This window comes from Excalfactoria chinensis, chromosome 8 (genome assembly GCF_039878825.1).
Source record: "Excalfactoria chinensis isolate bCotChi1 chromosome 8, bCotChi1.hap2, whole genome shotgun sequence".
Lineage (NCBI taxonomy): Eukaryota > Metazoa > Chordata > Aves > Galliformes > Phasianidae > Excalfactoria > Excalfactoria chinensis.
Genome location: NC_092832.1, coordinates 24147043 through 24166539, shown reverse-complemented (window position 1 = coordinate 24166539; position 19497 = coordinate 24147043). Strand labels below are relative to the sequence as shown.

The following is a 19497-nucleotide window of genomic DNA, read 5'->3' as shown; positions in this document are numbered from 1 at the left end:
TTGAGCCCAGTTCACTCACCGCTCTCCTTGCACTGGAAGCCATTCCCACAGTTGGGAGCTCTGGCACAGCTCTCCCCAGCACTGCAGCTTTGCTCATCCCAGAGGGGCCCCTTGCAGTGCTGCCCCCCAAACATTGCTGGCTGCAGCAGCTTGCGGTGCCGGTGCTGCACAAGAAAGAAACACCGAACTTGTTTCCCTCAGATGGACACAGATATGAATTACGGCACCAATCCTGAGATGTTTCTAATAGGTTATTAATGAGGATTGCTGCTTTTGAACCTGGGGGGTGTGAAGAGCCCTATCATTTCCAGATTATAAGCATGGGAACAGAACTATGGGGATATGAACTCAATAGAAAGCAAAATTATGTCAGGTATTTGAAAGTGAAGACTTGAATGATGAAGACATGTGAAACGATATCAAAATCTGAGAACAGGAGTTGATGAATGAAGGTTGCTTTTAATTTCTTCTCATTAGCATATTTGCATTAAGGATCAGGGGATCCATAATTAATTCTGAAATTAAAAAGGGAGAAAGTCTTGGCCAGATATTCCGGCCTGATTCTTCCACCTTTTGCTTTGCTTTGGTGTTCTGCAGCTCTGCTGCCTTAAACTTATTGCCAGTTTACACCAAAGCAAGAGCCTCTCTATGAGAGGAGCACCTTCATCATGTGCGGGTGAGTTTACAGGATGCTTCAGGATGATGAATGCATATCATATCTATAATTAATGTGTGTACATCCTCAACACAGATGCATCTGAAGATAAATGAATACATTACAGTGGAGCCTTACTTTTCTCCCTTGGCAAGGGATGCAATCTGTCCATTCCGACCACTGGCTCAGCTGACAGTCAACAGGAGCTGGAGAACTAACATCTCTGCTGCTTCTTCTAAGGAGAGGGAGAGACAGTGGTCTGAGGGCTTTGAAGATGAGCTTTATGAATAAGATCTGTGTGTTCTTCTGATAGGAACTTATTTTGTAGGAAGTGGGAAGCTGTCAGTGATTGCCTTCTCTCCTGAGAGAAGGCAACCGACCCTGTGGCCAGTATTTTGGCAAATAGATTTGACCCGCAGGGTCAATTGCTTTGTGTGTGTTGGTGGGAATGGCATCACCAGTGGCGCTGGGCGGCAAGGCGCAAAGCTGTTTTGAGCATGAGGATTTGTTGGCTGATGATTTCTAAAAGGAAATGCCTGCCTTCTGTATGTAGGAGAGAAATCAAAGGTACAACAACGGGAAATGGCAGAAGTAATGCATCACCATAGTCTCTGGATCAGAGTCTCTGTGCATACACTTAATAGTGCTATATAGCAGCAAGAAAATATTTGTCTTGCAACCCAGCCCAGTCATTGTGATCTCTGTGTTTCTGCCTCCAATCCTACAACCTTTATTTTTATAATGTGTTTCTTTGTCTTGAGAAGCAATCCCTGGAGTAAAGATATGACTCTGCATTTGCCACAGCCTTCAAAGCATTTTGAGGGGTTATTCTGAGTCAAAACATTATTATCATTATGTTAGTGATTAACTAATGAGCAGTCTGTTTCACTTAGGAGACTGCAGTCCAAAGAGAAATACTGATAATTAGTGGAGCTGGGAGCACTTTGGAGATTAATCAGTGAGCCCACTAAATTGGAGCCATGGTTAGGGTTAGGGGTGATGGGTGATGGGGAGGGATCAAACCTGCCATGCCCTCGGGAAAACAGGGAGCCTGCAGACAGACCCTGTGCTGGAGATGGTGCTGCTGTTGTTGCATTCTGGCTCTGTCAGAAGGATTTGTGGGCTGCGTCTTTCAGCACTTCACCAAGTGCTTAATTGGCTCACCTCCGATCGGATTTTACATTTACCTCTTCATTATTCTGCCTTGTTTGATAAGTTCATCAAACATCAAAAATCTCGTCTTTGTTCATTTTCAGGAAGGATTATCGGAATAAGCCTTCATAATTAAGTGTATCACTGCCATGATTTTCCCTTCCTTTCTGCCTTTTCCTCGTCTCCACGTTCCAATTATCACTGATACCTTTTTTGATCCTCCTAAATCATATTTGCCTTTAGAACAAGCCTGAAATTAATAGCTGTAGGAAAAAAAGAAATAGTTCTGCCATCATAATACTGTAGCTTTAGAGAAAGTAACTTGTTTACTCTCTTCCTTCAAAGCTTAAGTGACACTCCTATAGGTTAACAATTGTTCAGAGAAAAAAAATAGAGGGACAGGAATTTGGCTTGGAATCAGGTCAAATAATTACAGTGAGGAAAGTTATGAAGAATATTCCCTTGTAAATTTTCCTGTAAAAAAGGAATTCAGTCCAAGTGACCAAAAATGATACGGCGACTTCAGTATGAACGTTTAAAGAAGGCTTAATTATCAGCTGTGAAAGCAAAACCCTTGTGCAAACCATACGCGTAAGAAGGAATTACGATGCTGAGCTCGTGCTTGGAGAACAGCCAATATGTATATATATTTTTTTCTGCTCCTGGTAGCTGTTTACAGAGAGAGCAGTGTGCACATGCCTCAAGTCAAGATGGAATTGATGGGCTGACTGACTGGGCCCCTAATTCCTGTATGCAAAGCTGGGTGGAATCGAGCTTACCTCTGAGCAGGCACTGCCGCCGGCTCCCCGCATGCTGCAGCCGTGGCCCAATGTGTTGTTATAGACAGCGAGCATATAGTGAGAATCAAGGGAGAAACCTGGCACAGGCTCCACCACATTGTTTTTCCATATGTAAATGTTTGCTTTAAATTAGCTCCAAGCAAATTCTTCAAGCTTCAGGAGTCCATAGGGCTGGTGCTGATGGAAGAAGCCTGGAGCCCATCGAGCTCTGAAACATGTTGGTAAATCATTGACAATGGCACTGACCAAATCACATAGAACTGGGTCATATCCCAGAGGCCTTTCCCCTTTTGGGAATACCCAATTTTATGATAAGGGAATACAGTGAACTGTTTGACTGTTTCCACATAGTCAGTCAAGCCCTACTTGCAGAGGTGTTTGCTCTTCAGGCCATGACCTTCAGTTCACTTGAAGGAAAAAACTCATTTCCAGTTTTGGTCCATCTACTCTGTCCAGGGAGAGGTTTCCCAGTGCAGAGAATTGAAGGTTAATTCAGAATTGTGTTATCAGTAGCATGTGCCATTTGGATGCACAAGTGTCCATTGAGTTTTTGCGTATTGCCATCCCCATAATGTATCATTTCAGGCCCAAAGCTGATGGGGAGTTATCACAGAATCATAGAATGGCCTGGGTTGAAAAGGACCACAGTGATCATCTCATTTCAGCCTCCCTGCTGTGTGCAGGGTCACCAACCAGCAGCCCAGGCTGCCCAGAGCTACATCCAGCCTGACCTTGAATGCCTGCAGGGATGGGGCATCCACAGCCTCCTTGGGCAACCTGTTCTGGTGCACCACCACCTTCTGTGTGGAAAAGCTTCTTCCTAGTATCTAGCCTAAATCTCTCCTGTCTTAGTTTAAAACTATTTCCCCTTGTCCTACCAGTGTCCACCTGGACCAGAACAGCTTTTGGATGGTATTATATAGGCACTAGAGCAAAAAACTTTTTCCAAAGTGATTTGGGGCCAGGGAGATGTCCCCTAAGTCTGAAATTTGTCCTCTACCAATTGCTGTGTGATCCCATCTATCACCTAATGCTTGTGGCTGGTTGGGATCTCAGTGGATTGGTGGATGTGTGCGGGCACAGGTATAAGACAGTAACACCACACAAAGCAGGAACGCTGTGGGTTACTCATTATTAAGAGAAAACTGTCATAAGTTGAGCATGTTTAGCTTTCACGTGTCAGAAGAAATTAAAAACAGCCATTGGAAAGCCGCTTGGTCGTGCTCTAGCCCAAGTTGCCTCATACCTGTTGCCTCAGGTTTGCACATAGCTTTCAAAATTATCCTCTGAGGAATCTGTAACATTAGTGAATGTTTTTCTTAATAAAAAATAAGGTTATCTATGGAGACTCCAGTATTTGAATGAGCACCTCTATCTCCCTGCTTTACTTTTGCCTAAGTAGGCTGTGGTACTTCATGCATAAATGAAGTGTTCCCAGCAGATGATTGCAAGCTTTAACTTCAATAAATTTGAGAGAAAGTGTAATTATTGTAGGAGAATCCGGTCTTGAGCTATCATGGCTATTAAGCAGACAGTGAATTGTCTTCTGCCCACAGAAGACTGGGAGAGAAGTGTCACTCTGTGTATTTCCCAAAGTAATTGCAAAGCACATTTCAATAGCTGGCATTGTAAATCATCAAAATAAAAGGACCTCTTACCGTGTTATTTTAATGTAATTAGAGCTCAGAATGATCCTGGGGCTTGTCTTTGCTAAACAAGAAGAAATGTAGCACATGGGTAAACTCTGTAGTGAACTGAGAACTGCCTTTTTGTGACCTTCAAGAGTATATTAATGTAATCCTTACCTGTTAATGTGCTTCCGATGGGTTCAGAAAGTCTTTGTCCTTTCTCTGCCTACACAAGAATAACTCAACTAAAGTTTTAATCTTTATATTAAACCTAAACTGCTATTTGCTGGGAGAAAGGCAGGGGGTTAAAACTGGCTGAAGTGAGCCCTACTGTTATCTCCTTGTTCTACATCGCACCCTTTTATAATCACCAGGACAAGAGGACAGGGCAAGGTTTTAGCAGTGCTTACAAAGGTCACGTGGGGTTGGACCCCACTGTCTATCCCATGTATCATTATCTATCCAAGCTGGGAGCCTTCCTTGGCGTTGGTCTGATCTGTCTTCATTCCAAATTTCTGCCATCCTTCAATACAAAGGGCTGACTTACACCATCGAACTCCTCCCCAGCACCCAGCAGGGTGCTGCCACACATCCCACACCCAGGATGCAGGAATGCATCTTTTTCCATGCCAAACGCAGCACACGACTTTGATCCACTTCAGTTTATTAACTGCAGCAAGGGGAGCTGATTTCTGCCTGCAAAATGCATTAATCTGCCCAACAGCATCTGAATAGCTCTTCTGGTGCTGTGTCTGTTTGCACGAGTCTGGCTCTAGGATGGTTATATTGCAAGAATTTTGTTGTTCAGTGATTTAGCACTTGTGATTTCTAATATGCAACAGTTTTAGTATATCCATGCAATCACAGAACATTCTCATTTGGAGGGTGCCCACTCAGACCTGCTGAGTGGGATACAGATGTTTAGAAGCATTAACCTTTTCAATGCTGATATTCTATTTTTTGTAAGGCATTATCCGTGTGATACTATAAATTCAAATAGGCTTGGTGACCATATGACAGAATCCTGCTCTATATTGCAGTGAGTGCCCCATCCCTGAAGACACCCAAGGCTGATGGGGCTCTAAACACCTGACGGAGCTGTGGGTGTCCGTGTTCATTGTAGGGATGTTGGACTAGATGGCCTTACAGAGTCCCTTCCAGCTCAGTTCTATGATTCTATCATTCTGTTCTGCACCCCGTGCCCACGGTGCTGTACTCAGTTCCCTGCTGTCATGCTTTAGGAGATGTGGCTGTCACCTGCCATGTGCTGTTTGCTTTCATGGTTCCCTAGAGAACAGCAGCTTTTCTTTCAGAGATAAGGTTGTTGTTTGTTTTAATACAGAGATTGTTGCGAGGTGCAGAGGTTACAGAGATGTTAAAGTAAGGTGAGATCAAGAGATTGTGCCCAGGGATTGGAGCTCTGCCCTTGGAAGCCCCAGCATTTCACACTGACTTTGGACTGGTGGAGAGGCAGTGCTTTGAGAGAGGCCAACAGTGCTGCATGTCACTGTGTGCTGGTGGAACGGGCATTCCAGTTACTGACCCAGTGGCTGTGAGATGTGTAGGAATGGTCTTTTGAAGGACCAGGTGGCTGCTATAGCCCAATTGCCGGCACTCATGGCTCTCAGTGGGTCTGGAGCACAAGAAGGCTTAAACATTAGGGACAAGGCTATGACTTACAGCACTAAAAAAGAAGCATGCACTGAAGTGTTTGTAGGATTGGAGACAACTGTGTAACTTGGGTGGGTAAAAACCCCGGAACAAAAGAAAACATTTAAATTCACTTTCTTGACTGCTACGGATGAGCTTGACACAGAACTTGAGAACAATTCCCATGAGCACCTATACTGGTCACACATGCGCTGCACTTCATCCCATCCCGGAAAAGAAAGTGAGCTTTCTTTGAACACAGAGACTGATAACACCGCGTATTTCTCATTGATGGCCGCGATGGAGGCACCAGCGGTCCTCTCTCCCCCTCTGCTGGAGCCCTGCGATAGCTGCTCCTGATAGCAGGGCTGAGATGCGTTGGGGAAGGCTTCCTGGGCACTGAATAAGGCCAAATCAGAACTGAAATACCAGAAGAAAGAAAAAAAAAGGATTAGGCCAGACCTGTGTAATGCATCTGTAACATACAGTGAGTTCTACCGGTCACAAAGGAGCTGAAAAGAAGAAAAGGGGAAATGCATTTATTTGCTGAACGCTGAGCTCTCATCCCATGGACTGGTGTGTATATATAACTTTCAGTTCCCTGTCCTGGGAAGATGCTCTAATTAGGCAGTGTTGGGGTACAGGCAGAGATGTGGTGGGAAAGAAGGGCTATCCAAGGGATTCGTTGCATTCCCTCTGGTGTCCCAGGAGGACTTAGAGTCTTGTTTTGCTGTCTGTGGGTGTCTCTGCCTGGTTTCTCTAAGCAAGCCCTGTCCTTTTCCCCAAGACACTGGCTCTGCGCTCACAACCTCCTCATTCCCCAATGCTGTTTTAATTTAGGGCCCCCATTGGGCAGCTCATAAATCCTCTGCAGCTCACTGTGCACAAAGCCACCATTCATTCTGTGCACTCCATGACACCAAACTGGACCAGGGGGACTTCCCTGCCAGCACACGGCTCCATGGGATCCCTCTTTCTTCCCTGAGACTACCATGCAGCAGCACGTAGGGTAAGCAAGACTAACTCTTTGAGTCATGTCTCCAGTGGCCAAGTAGTTGTTATTATTATTATTATTATTATTATTATTATTATTATTCCCAGTTCTCAACAAAATAGGCAGTGAGGCACTGGCACAGGTTGTGCATAGAGGTAGTGAATGCCCTGTCACTGGAGAAACCCAAGGTCAGGCTGGATGGGGCTCTGAGCACCTGATGGAGCTGTAGGTGTTCCTGTTTAGTGTAAGGGCATGGGACCAGATGGCCTTTAAGGGTCCTTTCCACTTCAAACCATTCTGTGATTCTGTATCTGGCCAGTTATGGTGAGGTGAAGTCCTGGGGTTCTTGCCAATCTCAGCAGCTTTGTTTTTCCTGCCCTGCAAAAACACAGCATCAGTGCTATGACAGATCCTTTCAGGCTCCTCTCCAGGAATGAAATATCCAGGATTGGGAAAAATAGCATTTGCACTTTAATTCTAGAGCTCAGGGGCTGCATGTGATCCTGCTGGCTGTTCTTTTCCAGCACTGGGAAATGAAGGTGAAACCGAAAGCTGGACAGAGGACTTCAAACTGCCCAACCCACTGTTTGCAGAAGGCAAAGCCTCACTCAGCTGGAGGGCTGATAAGATGAGTGGGAAGGGCTGAGCACCAGCCCGTCCCAGGTGAGGCTCTTCCCACACCAGGGGCAGAGCCGAGGCCCAGGTGTATATGTTCAGGCTCACTGGGCAGCAGAAGGGTGGTGAATGGGTGATGTCAGTGCTGGGTAGTGGAGCCATGGATGTGGTGAGTACAGAGTTGCTCTCTTTGCCCCTTTCACAGCAGTGGGTGAGCCACAAGGAGTGCTTGCTTCTCTGTTTCCCTCCATTAATGTGTAGAGTTCTGGTTGCTGCCTCTGTCAGCAGCAGGTAGAAGGTTAACCCTATCAGGTGGGTGTTCTCAATGCTGCGTCTGCTCTCTGTGGAACTGCACAGGCATGTTTTCCTTCCCCAAAGTAGGGTGCTGAGGGGTTACTGGTGCTGCTTTTAGCTTTCCTGTTGCACTCTGAGATGAGCTGCAGTGTCTCCATCTTAGTGTACTGAAACGTAGAGGGGGGAGGGGTTATGTTTTCAATTGTTTGGAAGGCAGGGAGTTAATGAACAGTCAGTGCATGTGTTGTGGGCATGGCTCCAGGTGTGTGGGCAGAGGGCAGTGCTGGTTATACATTGACTCATAGGAGCTCCCACAGCGATGGGGACATGGGGGAATGGAGGCAGCATGGGGGCATGGAGCCTTCCTCTCTGCTGCCCCACACCTTATAGGGTCCCTGTCCCTGGGTCTGTTGTATTTAGGAAAGCAGAAAAGTCAGAGCTCTTTTGGTCAGTCCCTGTGTCAGCACAGACTTCCAACTGCTGCTCCTTCAGAAAAATGGCTTTATTGAAACCCTAAGCTGGGTTTTATTCTGCTTCCTACAATGATATTAATGTTAGAAGATTGTTTTATTTATAGGGAGAAAATATGGAAAGTTTAGCTGTCCCCTGACTCTGTAATGCTCAGAGCTTTCCGGACAGGAAAAGTTTGTTTCCTTTTTGTTCTCTCCCTCTCTCATCTTGCATGTTCCTTTGCCAAGTGTGTTATTATTCCTGGTGAATTATTTGGCCAGATGTGGCAGTAATGCATACTGTGAGCCCTCTCCATTTCTTAGCAGTACCTTCTCACCTTGCCCACTTCTCTCATCCCAATTGTACGACTCCTCTCACGGCTGGTAAACACCCCGCAGAGACCTGGAGAACTCACTGCACCTCAGCTATGTGCAGAAAATTGGGGACTGTAGAATTGTGAGATGGTTTGAGTTGGAAGAGACCTCAAAGATCATCCAGTTCCAACCCCCCCACCATGGGCTGGTTGTCCCATACCAGATCAGGCTCCACAGGGTCCCATCCAGCCTGGCCTTGGGCATCTGCAGGTATAGGGCACCCATAGGAGTGCTGTAAGGTGCATCAAACAGCAATAGCCCTCCCTTTAACTCACTGCCACTCTGAGGAAAGAGGAATAACAAGTTGACAGGGGAAGGGGATCCTTGTCATAATGAGTGTGCCTGGCCAAAAACCCCATTTTACAAGTCCTCTTGCTCACAGTGCTGGGCACAGGCACACAGGTACTTTTTTCCTTTCTGTTTTCTCTGTCTCTGAGGGCACCGGTGTGGAAATACAGGAACAAAAGAAAATTGGTGAGGGGAGGTAAATGGCGCTGAACTCTTCAACTGTGGCTCCAGCACGTGCAGAAGCTCAGTGCTATTGCATTAGGGCACCACGCCGCTTTATTTCCTGTCTGGCGTTGCTGCAGAGATCTGCTGCACGTGGGGTTTGTTTTAAACCAGCTTCATCCTCCCTGAGCCTCTGAAAGCTCCCATTCCCCGTGGGCTCGCTGCTATGTTATGTCTGAGCAGCTCACGCAGCATCGCGCTGCTGACCGCTAATATGAAATATAATTGGAGCAATTCAGCCCGTTCTCCCCCCCCCAAGGGCTGTCTCTTTACATCATGCACTGCCCTGTGAAAGTAATAAAGTTAGTGAAAGGGGTTATTCAAGAGAAATTGTCAGTGTTTAATAAATCGCGCAATTAAATGCAATAAAACCTCAGTGCGCTATTCATCTGTTCTGCCTTAACACTTAAGGCTGGGGCTTTTTTCAGAATAACGAAGTTCTGTCCTAGATAATTTTTTCCAATTTCCTCATTGGACAGGTCCTCATGAAGCCCTACAGTCCTCCGTGCTGAACTAAGCTGCCAGAGTGCTGCACCTAATGTAATCGTGGCATATAAAAAGTTATAGAGCAGTTCAAGGGCTTAAGTAGCTCATAAATTGTTCTTCATATTTTCTCCTTAGTTCAGTTTGTGGCTGAGTTGAAGCCACAGCAAAAGCCACGGACTCCTTCCTGTAGAATGGGACAGCTGAAAGGAGGTTGTAGGGAGGTGGGGGTCTGCCTCTGTTCCCAGTTAACAGTGATAGGAAGAGTGCTGATGGCCTCAAGTTGCATCCAGAGGATGTTCAGGTTGAATCATAGGAAACATGTATTCTCTAAAAGAGCACAGGCTGCCCAGAGGGGTGGTGGGGTCACTGTCACCGGGGGTGTTCAAGAAACATGGGGATGTGGCACTGAGAGACATGATCAGTGGGCATGGTGGGGTGGGTTGGGCTTGGGGATTTTGGGGGGGTCTTTTCCAACCTAAATGATTCTATGTCTGGGAGGAAGGGTAAGACAAAATGCCCATTAGAGGCTCTTTCAAAATGTAGTGTTGTTGATTAGTTTCCTTCGTTCAAAATCACATATGGCTATGGAATTGACTGTATGGGAGAGGAATTGAGTGCCTTACTGGGTGTTCCTCACTCTGAACAGAATATGTAGCCTCTTTTTCTATGTTACAGTCACGCATGTTGCCTGTTGCTACTCTATAAGCATCTGCTTTGTGCTTTCCTGTCTTTCCCTGCCCAGGAAGGTGTGACTGATTTCAGAGCTCTCCGAGCCAAATTTCAGCATGACTCCAGCATTGCCACCAAGCCAGCGCAGCCCTGCCAGAAGCCTTCCCCCAGGTTGGGCTCCGGAGGCAGCAGCGTGCCCAACAGTAAAGCAGATGTGCTGATACCCAGACCCCACAGAGAACCTCTCTGTCCTTCATCCCAGCCCTCTTCCATTGCCCAGATAGCCAAGATGGGTAATACAGAGCCAATGGAGCACAATGAAGAGCACAAAGGAAATGTCTTGGTGAAAGGGCTGAGTTCTCCCAAAAGCAGTTCTCCAAAGTATCCAGTGTCCTATTGCACCGAGCAGAAAGCATCAATCCAACCAGGCCCTGAGGATGCTCCACTCCTGAACTCTTTCCACCATGCACTACAGATGTGGCAAAATACTTTATCTGGAGGCGAGAAAGCGAGTACTGAGCTGCCAGCCCGGCGGGCAGTGAACCTCTACGTGCAGCCCAGCCCAGAGCAGAGGGTGCTGCATGTTCCTGCCACACCAAATGGCAGCAAGGTGCCTCCAGTTGGCAGCCATTCTGCACCAGCCCGACCCACCCAGGGGCTGGCTTCTACCCAGACTGCCCAGGGAGATGGGAAAGCTGCTGGGAGCTCTGCATCAAGCACATTGCAACCTCAATGCCAGAAAGGTAAAGTTGGCTATAATTTTCACATTATATATGTGTGTGTATATATATGTAGATACAGATATAAGCATGTGCAGGTGGTCAGAAACTGAACAGATAGAACAGAAGGCTAGTAGAAGTTGGAACCCTCAAAGCATGATGCTGAACTAGCCCATGGGAATGCTTCTATTCTTCTCTGAGGTCCCAGAGATAAGGGAGGGTTCCTGGTCTCTCCTGTGTTTTTCAAAACCTTGCTCTAAGAAATTGTTCAGATTGAGAGAGTAGAATAAAGGGTGAGAAAAGAGAGCATCTGTACGATGACAGAGTTGTTAAGGTTGGAGAAGAACTCAAAGGTCATCAGGCCCGACCTGTCCCCACCATTCCCACTGACCATGTCCCTCAGTGCTTGTAATAGGGGTTATCTAGATTTCTCCATTCATCTCCACAGCTCTTGAACGCCTCCACAGATGGTGACTCCACCAATTCTCCAGGGAGAATCTGTAAAAATCTATTAAAATGGCCATTTCTCTTTGCTTTCGCATTGCAGTAGAATGGTAGGAGCCCTGTTGTGTAATGTGAGTGCTGACCTCAGGATGAAGCAGCAATGGTGAGAGGCATTTATGCAACAGCCAACAGCGCTGCATGTGCTGCAAGGAGGGGTAATTGCTGCCTGTGCTTTTTCTCTGGAGCAGGGTCAGAGCCTCTCCACTCTCAGCTGGGAGCAGGGACACAGTTGGACAGCCCAAGCAGCAAACCACCCAAGATAAGACCTCTTCCTTCAGCTGCATCCCTGGGTCCTGCCCCTCGGAAGCCCTCGAGACCCCCGAAGGTCGATCTCAGCTCTTTCCGAAGCATGGTATCTTCAGTTCACAGGCAAAATGAAACAAGTAAGAGATATCATAGAATCATTAAGGTTGGAAATGTCCTCTCAGATCACCAAATCCAAACCCAGCCCACCTCACCATGCCCACTATGTCCCCCAGTGCCACATCCCCACGGTACTTGAACTCTTTCCAGAGTAGGTTACCCTACCACTCCCTAGGCAACCTATGCCCCTGTATCACTGCTCTTTTAGAGAAGATATTATTCCTATTATGCAACCTGAACCTCCTGTGATGCAGCTTGAGGCTATTTCCTCTCATCCTGTTGCTGTTACCTGAAAGCACAGGCTGATCCTCACCTTGCTACAACCTCCTTTCACAGACTTGTAGGGAGCTATAAGGTCTTTTTCTCTTATTTTCAGCTGAGTGAGAGAAAATAAAATATGTGGTTTCTTGGTATCTATTAGGCAAGTGGAAATATGAGGCTGTTATTCGTTTCTCATAGATTCCTCAGACATTAAAGAGAGCCCATCAGTTGCAATGAAACTGTTTTTTGCCCCTAATTCAGGGAAAGGATCTAGTGTTCTGTGCTCTCTCTCTCCCAGCTGCAACTCCAACGTGCTGTGAACACCTTGTAGCTGGCCGTCACAGTGCAGCATGCTGATCTTATCACCCCACCTCAGTGCAAAATGCCCTCACTCTGGAGCACACAGCTGTGGGAAGGCACAATAAAGTCAGTAGAAACCGGTCTGCTAATCCCCTGCTTGTGTTTTAAATACAACTGAGGGCAACGTCATTAAGTGTTCCAACAACAAGTGATGCGAAAGTTCAGTTTCCCATAATAAAACCCTATTGATGGAGGGTAATGGAATATTTTGCTCTGCTTATTAAGCGGCTAAATGCTGTTTCTTTATAGATAGAGGTTTAATCATAGCCAGATCTTCAGGCACAAATTTGTTGAATTCAAAGGGAGCTGTGTTTCTATGATGGGCTCAGCTAAAACCTCGTTGGCTTTCCTGTGTGCTCGCTGCTGTGTGCTGAGCTTAGTAAGAATTAAAGGGAAAGAGAGAGGCTCTCACTGCAACTCTTTTCTAATGTACCTGCCTTTTCTAAACGTGTAAATGGCATGGAGGAAAGTAGTTATTTCAGTGCCATCATCTGCATTCCCTATTGATATTGCTCAGTTATTGATCTCTAGAAGACCTGAAGTTGTTGCCTGGAAACGTGAAGTAATGCCATTAGTGCAGCCGCATCCCTTGGCAATCCTATTTCACACCCATCTCTGTGTGCTGCCTCGAGGAAAAGCCCCTCCATTTCTGCAGGAGAGTGGTGTTGCCTCCAAGCACTAATCCTCTGTGTGTTTGTGTGCAGCTGCTGAGGAAGAGGACTACCTGATCCCAGAAAGGTGAGCGTATGGTGAGCATCCCCATCACATGCGTGAATATATTGTGAAAATGGGAAATGGAGTGGCTGAACCAGAGCAAATAAGTTCCAGATTCTTAAGACACCTTTGCTGATTTCAGGACAAGAGGGGATGATTTTAAGTTGAAGAAGGAAAGATTTAGGTTGGATGTCAGGGTGAAGTTCTTTACCATGAGAGTGGCTGCCCAGAGAGGTTGTGGATGACCTGTCCCTGGAGGTGTTCAAAGCCAGGTTGGATGGGGCCCTGAGCAACCTGGTCTGGTATTAAATGTGGAGGTTGGTGGCTCTGCCAGTGGCAGGGGGTCAGAGCTTCATCATCCTTGAGGTCCCTTCCAACCCAGGCCATTCTGTGATGCTGTGGTTCCCAAGCAATGGGCTCTTTTGGCTAATGGCACGTGAAGTTGTGCTCTTCAGTCATGAGATATCCCTGCCAGCACTGATCTGTGTTATGATTAACTTTCAGCCTTTGCTTGTCAAGGGAGAACTGGTCAAAAAATAACTAGCCCTATAGCTGTCATGCACCACGAGGAAGCTGTCCCAGTAATACATTACATCAAGATTAGTTATCTTGCTCAGGTACTTGTGATACGGTCTTTACAATAGGTCACTTGTTAAATATTAGCCATGTAGTACCAGGTATGTGGTTTAATTGCATAGCAGCAAAATAATAGGAAAAATTCTCCCCCTTAAGCCCAGAAGTGGGAGCCTCACCTGTAATAAAATCCCACTGAGATCCTGGTGCTGCCTTCTGGGCCAGCTGGTCCCAGGCTCCTCTCCCATGTTTGGGGATAAACACTGCTGTTAGCAATGCCAGGCAGGGACCCACCAGCCCAGCTGTATTACGGGTCTGGTGGAGAGCCAGGATACATATAAACATCAGCCTGGTATTCAGCCAAGCTCCTGGGGAACTGTTCTGCCCCAGGGCTCTGGGGTATTTATCTTCGCACCCATTCTAGAGTGGTGCCAGTTTGAATTGCCACAAGAGGGAACTGGGAAAAAGGAAACTGAAGGGGGTGTGGGCTGGGGAGACAACACTGAGTCTATGTGGTGTACGCTGTGCTGGCATGCAGTCTGTCGCTTCATTGGCTTAGGACAAGGATCTTTGTATTACTTTCTGGTATCTATTCCTGCCTAAGCAAGAAACTTCCTGCTAACACCCAAACCCACAGACCCTATTCTCTCTTTTATCTTGTCCTCTCAGCACTCAATGTGAAGAACAGCGTAATTATGAAAAAACCCTGATGTACCTGAATCAGTCTGAGGACACCACAGCCTTGCGTGTCATTGAAGGTACTCTGCAATACAAGACTTTTAAAGGGATTGCACGCTGTCTGCGCCCACAGTCTTAAAAAGGGGAATGAATGATACAGCTGCTTCAGCTTGGTGGAATGGTTGTGCACATTGGTTGGGGAGAGCAAAAATGACTGCCTGTATCGACCCTTGGCTTCTGGGTAGAGGGACAGACGCTGGGGTTACTGACCAAAAATAACTGGATTTTGGTTATGAGATGACTCTCGTATGGTAAAATGGCCATGAGGAGAATTAATAAGATATTACCTGTGGGGATGAGAAAGTAGAGCAGGTAGTGAAGCAGATCTTCGTTTTTGTCTTGGGAATGGGGAATTTTAACATAAAGATCACTTCCATCCCCACCATTACTTTCTCCCAGTATAATAATCTCTATCAGGATTGTTCTATTTTCACTGTTTAAAAAGTTTGCTACTTTTGGAGGATGTTAGTTTTTGCCTTGTACGTTGTTTTCATCTTCCATCGGAATGGGAGGAAAGCAACCTCCTTGGGGAGACTCACCATAGCTCTTTTGGGTTTGCCTCGAGGGCTACGAACACTCTGGCCAGCCAGACTTGTCACTTGCAATCCTCTGAACATAAGCCACTTAAATAGCAAACTCAGGGATCCTGGCTAGTGGGACATGGTCAGTGTGTGCCTGGATGCTGAGCATGGAATAAATCTGGGGTTTGCAACTTGAAGTACAGCGATGTACAGTCAATTAAAAACTAATACCTGTTCGCAATTATCTTTTTTAGTACCTAAGGTAGAACCTAAGGAACACAAGGTGAGTCTCTTCACAGCCTGGTTTGGCATTCTAAGCTTGACAATACTGTATGTACTGTGCCTTCATTTCTTAAAACTTCTGCTATTTGTATTTCCTCTCTGCTGAGTGTTTCTGTGTGCGTGTTGTCTGTGAAGAGTCTCAAAGAATAAATAAGAAATTGCAGGGGGGACATGAAGATTAATGAGGTTTCCAAACACAGCTGGGGAGAGAGTCAGTCCCCTTGACTTCCTCTGCAAACATGTAAGGAAGTGGTAAAGTCATCTGGACTTTGGTGGCAGACCAAGTAATTGTCAAGCACGGGTATCAGGATCATAAATTTTGAAGGCAAAATCCACCAAATTTGCTCTGGAAGCTCTTGCTAAAGGCGAGCTGGTGCTGGTAATCCCTCTGTGAAGGCTTAAAAGCAATGCTGAGCTTCCTGATCATGGAAGTGTACTTTGAGCTTTGGCATGTAAGTGAGAGCAACGTCTGTGGGGACAACCATATGGATTCTGGTCCTCTGCTGCATGGATGGCTCACTGCAAACTGCAGCTGGACAATTCTCATGTTGCCCTACCTACAAAACCAGTGGCAGTGGAGGTGTCCTGCAGGATGATGCATTGCACAGGGTGAGAATTGTCTCTAGGGAAGCCCTGCATGGCTGCACAGCTCACAGTGGGTAGCTGGGCTGAGGGAGCATCACTTCATGGAGAGATATTATTGGGTGTTGGTTCTGGCTCTTCTGAAAGGGGAAAACTGCTCTTTGGAAAATGTCAAACTCCACTTTCAAATGCTGGCATGCTAAGCAATCAAATTGCCTGGGAAGCAGTGCAGGCTTCCAAATTCACTTATCTGTGCATGATTTGCAGAGAGGTTCTGTGGCTCATCAGTAACCCTTGTTTTATGGAAGGTTGGAAAATCTTTATTTTCAAGTATTAAAAAAGCTTTCCCTCCTCTACTGTGAGCTCTCCAACCTGTAATTGCTTTCATGCTGACGAGTAGCTTCATTGGCCCCAACCCTTGCAGCATTACACTGTTTCCATGCAGTTTGTCAATATGTGTATCCTCTGTCCCATTGAGCGGAGGAAACATCCTTGCCTGATGGCTATTCCAAATGTAGAAGGTTTATGAGCTTTCTGAAGAAATATTTCTTTAAATAGTAAATGACAGTTTAGGTACCGTGTAGAAGCTTGACTTGCTGCAGAAATCACAGGGGCTGAAGACTTTCCTCTTCTTTATTCTAGAAACAGAAGACTTTTCTCTTTGGTGAATCCAGGTAATTTCCTTTCCTTTCTCCTAAACTGCTTCTAAACCCGCTGGCTGAAATCTGTATTGCTGGTGGGACTTGAAGAAGCATGGGGTAAAAGGGGGGGTTTCCCATTTCAGTGGGAAACATTATGATGCTGGGGAGAGAAAGATATCACATTCTGCTTCTGTTAATATATCTCTTCTAAATCACAACATAGCATGGCAGGAGGCAAGTCTTGTGAGCCAGGTATCACTGTTGGCACATGGATCTAGCTTGTCCATTGGCACTATCAGAAAATAGCCATTCCTTCTTGTCTCCACTGCAAGAGTGATTGCTGTTACCCTCAGTAACCAAACTTATGGGCACCTACATCATTCAAAAGGAAAATGAGCTGCCTGTTGTTCTGAGATCTCTCCCATTTCTGAAATTTGCAGTCCCGGAAGATCTATAATAGAGGATGAAAAAGAAGGAAGAAAAAATCTTGAAAGAGAGAAACTGGAAGTAAAGAAGGTATTCAAGATAATGTACCCTTTTAGAACGTCCTTGATGTCCTTGCATCTTCTCCTTTTATTCTCTTCGGTTGATGAAGCAATTGAAATATTTGATCCTTTAATTACTTGTTTGTTTGTTTTTTAATATCTTTTCCTTTGCTTGCCTGTTACTTGACCAGCACTGCCTAAAAGGCACGTAGTGCTGCCAGGAAGCGCATATGTCTATTGGAAATCCCTGATGAAAATGAGTGTGAAACACTTCTAAGTCCACAGAAGAATATCTTATTTTCTTATGTACGTGTTGTATTAACATATATCAGAAAACTGTATCTAAAGACTGGATCAACTGAATCAGATATCTGATCTCAGCCAGGTGGAAATGAATACATCATCCTCAGAGGCCAAGCCAAGGAAGATGACAGAGGTGGGATGAAGGTGTCACGTATGAGTCAGGATGTGACCAGTACCCCCCAAAGGCTGGCAAAAGACAGAGCAGAACCCTGTGAGTATCTGGTTTGGCTGTCAAGTGTTTCCTCAATGCTCAGTCCCATCTGTTGCCCAAATGTCTCTTCCATATGGGAAAAGATGTTAAAATTGAACGCAACTCTTGAACCAATTTAGTTAAACCAGGGCAAAAGGTTGCATGTGCATTTGTATTCTGGTCTGAATCATTTATTTTGGTTTTGCAAATAGCTTCCTAAGTTGGTTAACCATCTGCACAACTCAAATCGAGGTGTTTGTTTTCCTAACAGATTGCCCTTATCCAAGGGAGCTGAAATCCACCTCCTCTGCTTCTCATAATTTATTGAGTCTCAGAAGAGTGCTTGGCTGGGGTTTGTGGTGGAAGCACATGTGAGTGAGCAGGAGGAGAGCCTGGCATCCCTCCCTGTAGAATGGACTATGGTTCCAGTGAGCCTTCTTTTACATTTATGGCATCTGACCTCAGTCCTCCCCTGTCAAGATGCTCTAAGGTTGACGCGCATCACCAGTTCTAGATGCTGAGCTGCACAGTCCAGCCCAGTTGTGACTGTAAATGCTGTTCTGTAGCTTCAGGTATAATCACATGGGCTGTATTCTGCTAAGACTTGACTCTGCCCCGCAAGGTGTTAGTGTGAGGGAAAGAAAAGTAACTCTGCTGGGCAATGTGGACAGAGCAGAGGTGTGATGGAGAAGGTGCAAATTGACTGTGGTTGTTTTTGGTGTGGTTCTGGGGATTTATTTCAATTTTATTTGCATGTCTACATGGTATATTCTCACTGGATTGGCCCATTATCTGTCTCAGCATTGCTACCAACCGCTATAAGCTCTCCTACAATCACTTCTGCAAACATCCATTAATTTTCTCCTGGGATGTTTTCAGCTGATCAGGAATCTTCTCAAAGCTGCCATAACTGAGAATACCGATGGATATTTTGTATTTCTTTAATATACTGCAAAACTTTTATCTTCAAGTTTTAAAACATTATATTTTTCTGAAGTTTTTTAAAGTTCTTCTGAAAGTAGTCAAGAGTAGTGGCTTTGCTGGGCTCCCAGAATGGGAGGTAGACCTGAAAGCTCTTATCTGCTGCTGCATCAGCTGTCAACCTGAACAGTTGTCCTTAACCTGAGAGAAGTTGCATAGAAAAGCTCCTAAAGCAGAGGTCTGTTCTCGTTTGCAGCATACTATGGTGCTCCCAAACCAACTGAAGACAGACCAACCTTCAGCCCAAGCCATCATTCACTCCTGCTGACCCCAGAGGATGTGTATGATGATGTTGAGGGACTTCAAGACAGACTGTGAGTATGGAAGGAGCTCTTCACTAAGGCTGAGATGAAAAGTCTTTTGTAAAGTGCGCTGCCATAAATACCCATGTAATACTTCTTTCTTGCCTTCAAGCAGCCGTGCATCAGATGCCTCAAGTCCATCTGCTTCAGACAGCAGTAAGTGCAGCACATGGGGCTGTTTTTAATTTGGATGGTGCCTGGGAGATGACATGAATACCTCCATCTGACTTTCAACATCCATGATGCCTCCTCCTGGCCTGATAGCTCTGAATTCCCATTTAAACCAATGGGGAGCAATGTTTGTATCTAGTAGGGAATTCGTGTGAGCATCTTTGAAGCCTCTGTATGGGTAATATGTAAAGGCCTGGATGCATTTCACTCAGCAAAACTCACCTCGTTGCTACCAAGTGTGGTTTGTGATAATGGTGTGCCTTGGTTTTAAATCTCAGGAAGTTACTACGAAGAAACATATGAAGATGTTGAGACTGGGAGTGATAATCCAGCAAAAGAGGAGTAAGTTGCAGTTTACTAGCCTGAATTTCAAACTTGATCTTGCGTGCCAGGTACTGGCTGGAAGTCTTATTTTCCTAATGCAACTGCAAAGAGTTGCTGTATGGGTGGATTTATTTCTCTTCTCCTTCTTTTCCCTTTGGCTGACATTTAGGAAGCAAAATAACAGTTACCAGTCCCTAAGCAGTGAG

The 19497-nt window shown here is 45.7% G+C and overlaps 2 protein-coding genes across 7 annotated transcripts in view; one reads left to right on the top strand and one right to left on the bottom strand.

The window, feature by feature from the left end:
- The window catches only part of C8A (complement C8 alpha chain), a 32957-nt gene extending 30252 nt beyond the window's left edge, over nucleotides 1–2705 (bottom strand). The window contains exons 1-3 of the mRNA XM_072343622.1: nucleotides 2587–2705; nucleotides 794–890; nucleotides 20–164 (exon numbers count right to left, since the gene is read on the bottom strand). Coding sequence (XP_072199723.1) covers nucleotides 20–164; nucleotides 794–890; nucleotides 2587–2705 — 361 coding nt within the window. The remainder of the gene's footprint in view (nucleotides 1–19; nucleotides 165–793; nucleotides 891–2586) is intronic.
- FYB2 (FYN binding protein 2) overlaps nucleotides 1–19497 on the top strand; it is a 34220-nt gene that overhangs the window by 8171 nt on the left and 6552 nt on the right. For 3 of the 6 annotated variants that reach the window (XM_072343617.1, XM_072343615.1, XM_072343618.1), the window contains exons 1-12: nucleotides 7550–7663; nucleotides 10351–11020; nucleotides 11689–11883; nucleotides 13189–13222; nucleotides 14441–14529; nucleotides 15285–15313; nucleotides 16537–16568; nucleotides 16976–17051; nucleotides 17402–17534; nucleotides 18691–18808; nucleotides 18909–18952; nucleotides 19246–19309. In XM_072343617.1, the coding sequence (XP_072199718.1) occupies nucleotides 7589–7663; nucleotides 10351–11020; nucleotides 11689–11883; nucleotides 13189–13222; nucleotides 14441–14529; nucleotides 15285–15313; nucleotides 16537–16568; nucleotides 16976–17051; nucleotides 17402–17534; nucleotides 18691–18808; nucleotides 18909–18952; nucleotides 19246–19309 (1559 nt within the window). In that variant the 5' untranslated portion in view covers nucleotides 7550–7588. Of the gene's footprint in view, nucleotides 1–7549; nucleotides 7664–10350; nucleotides 11021–11688; nucleotides 11884–13188; nucleotides 13223–14440; nucleotides 14530–15284; nucleotides 15314–16536; nucleotides 16569–16975; nucleotides 17052–17401; nucleotides 17535–18690; nucleotides 18809–18908; nucleotides 18953–19245; nucleotides 19310–19497 lie in introns of those variants that run through there. The other 3 variants (XM_072343616.1, XM_072343620.1, XM_072343621.1) reach the window with 2 other exon arrangements.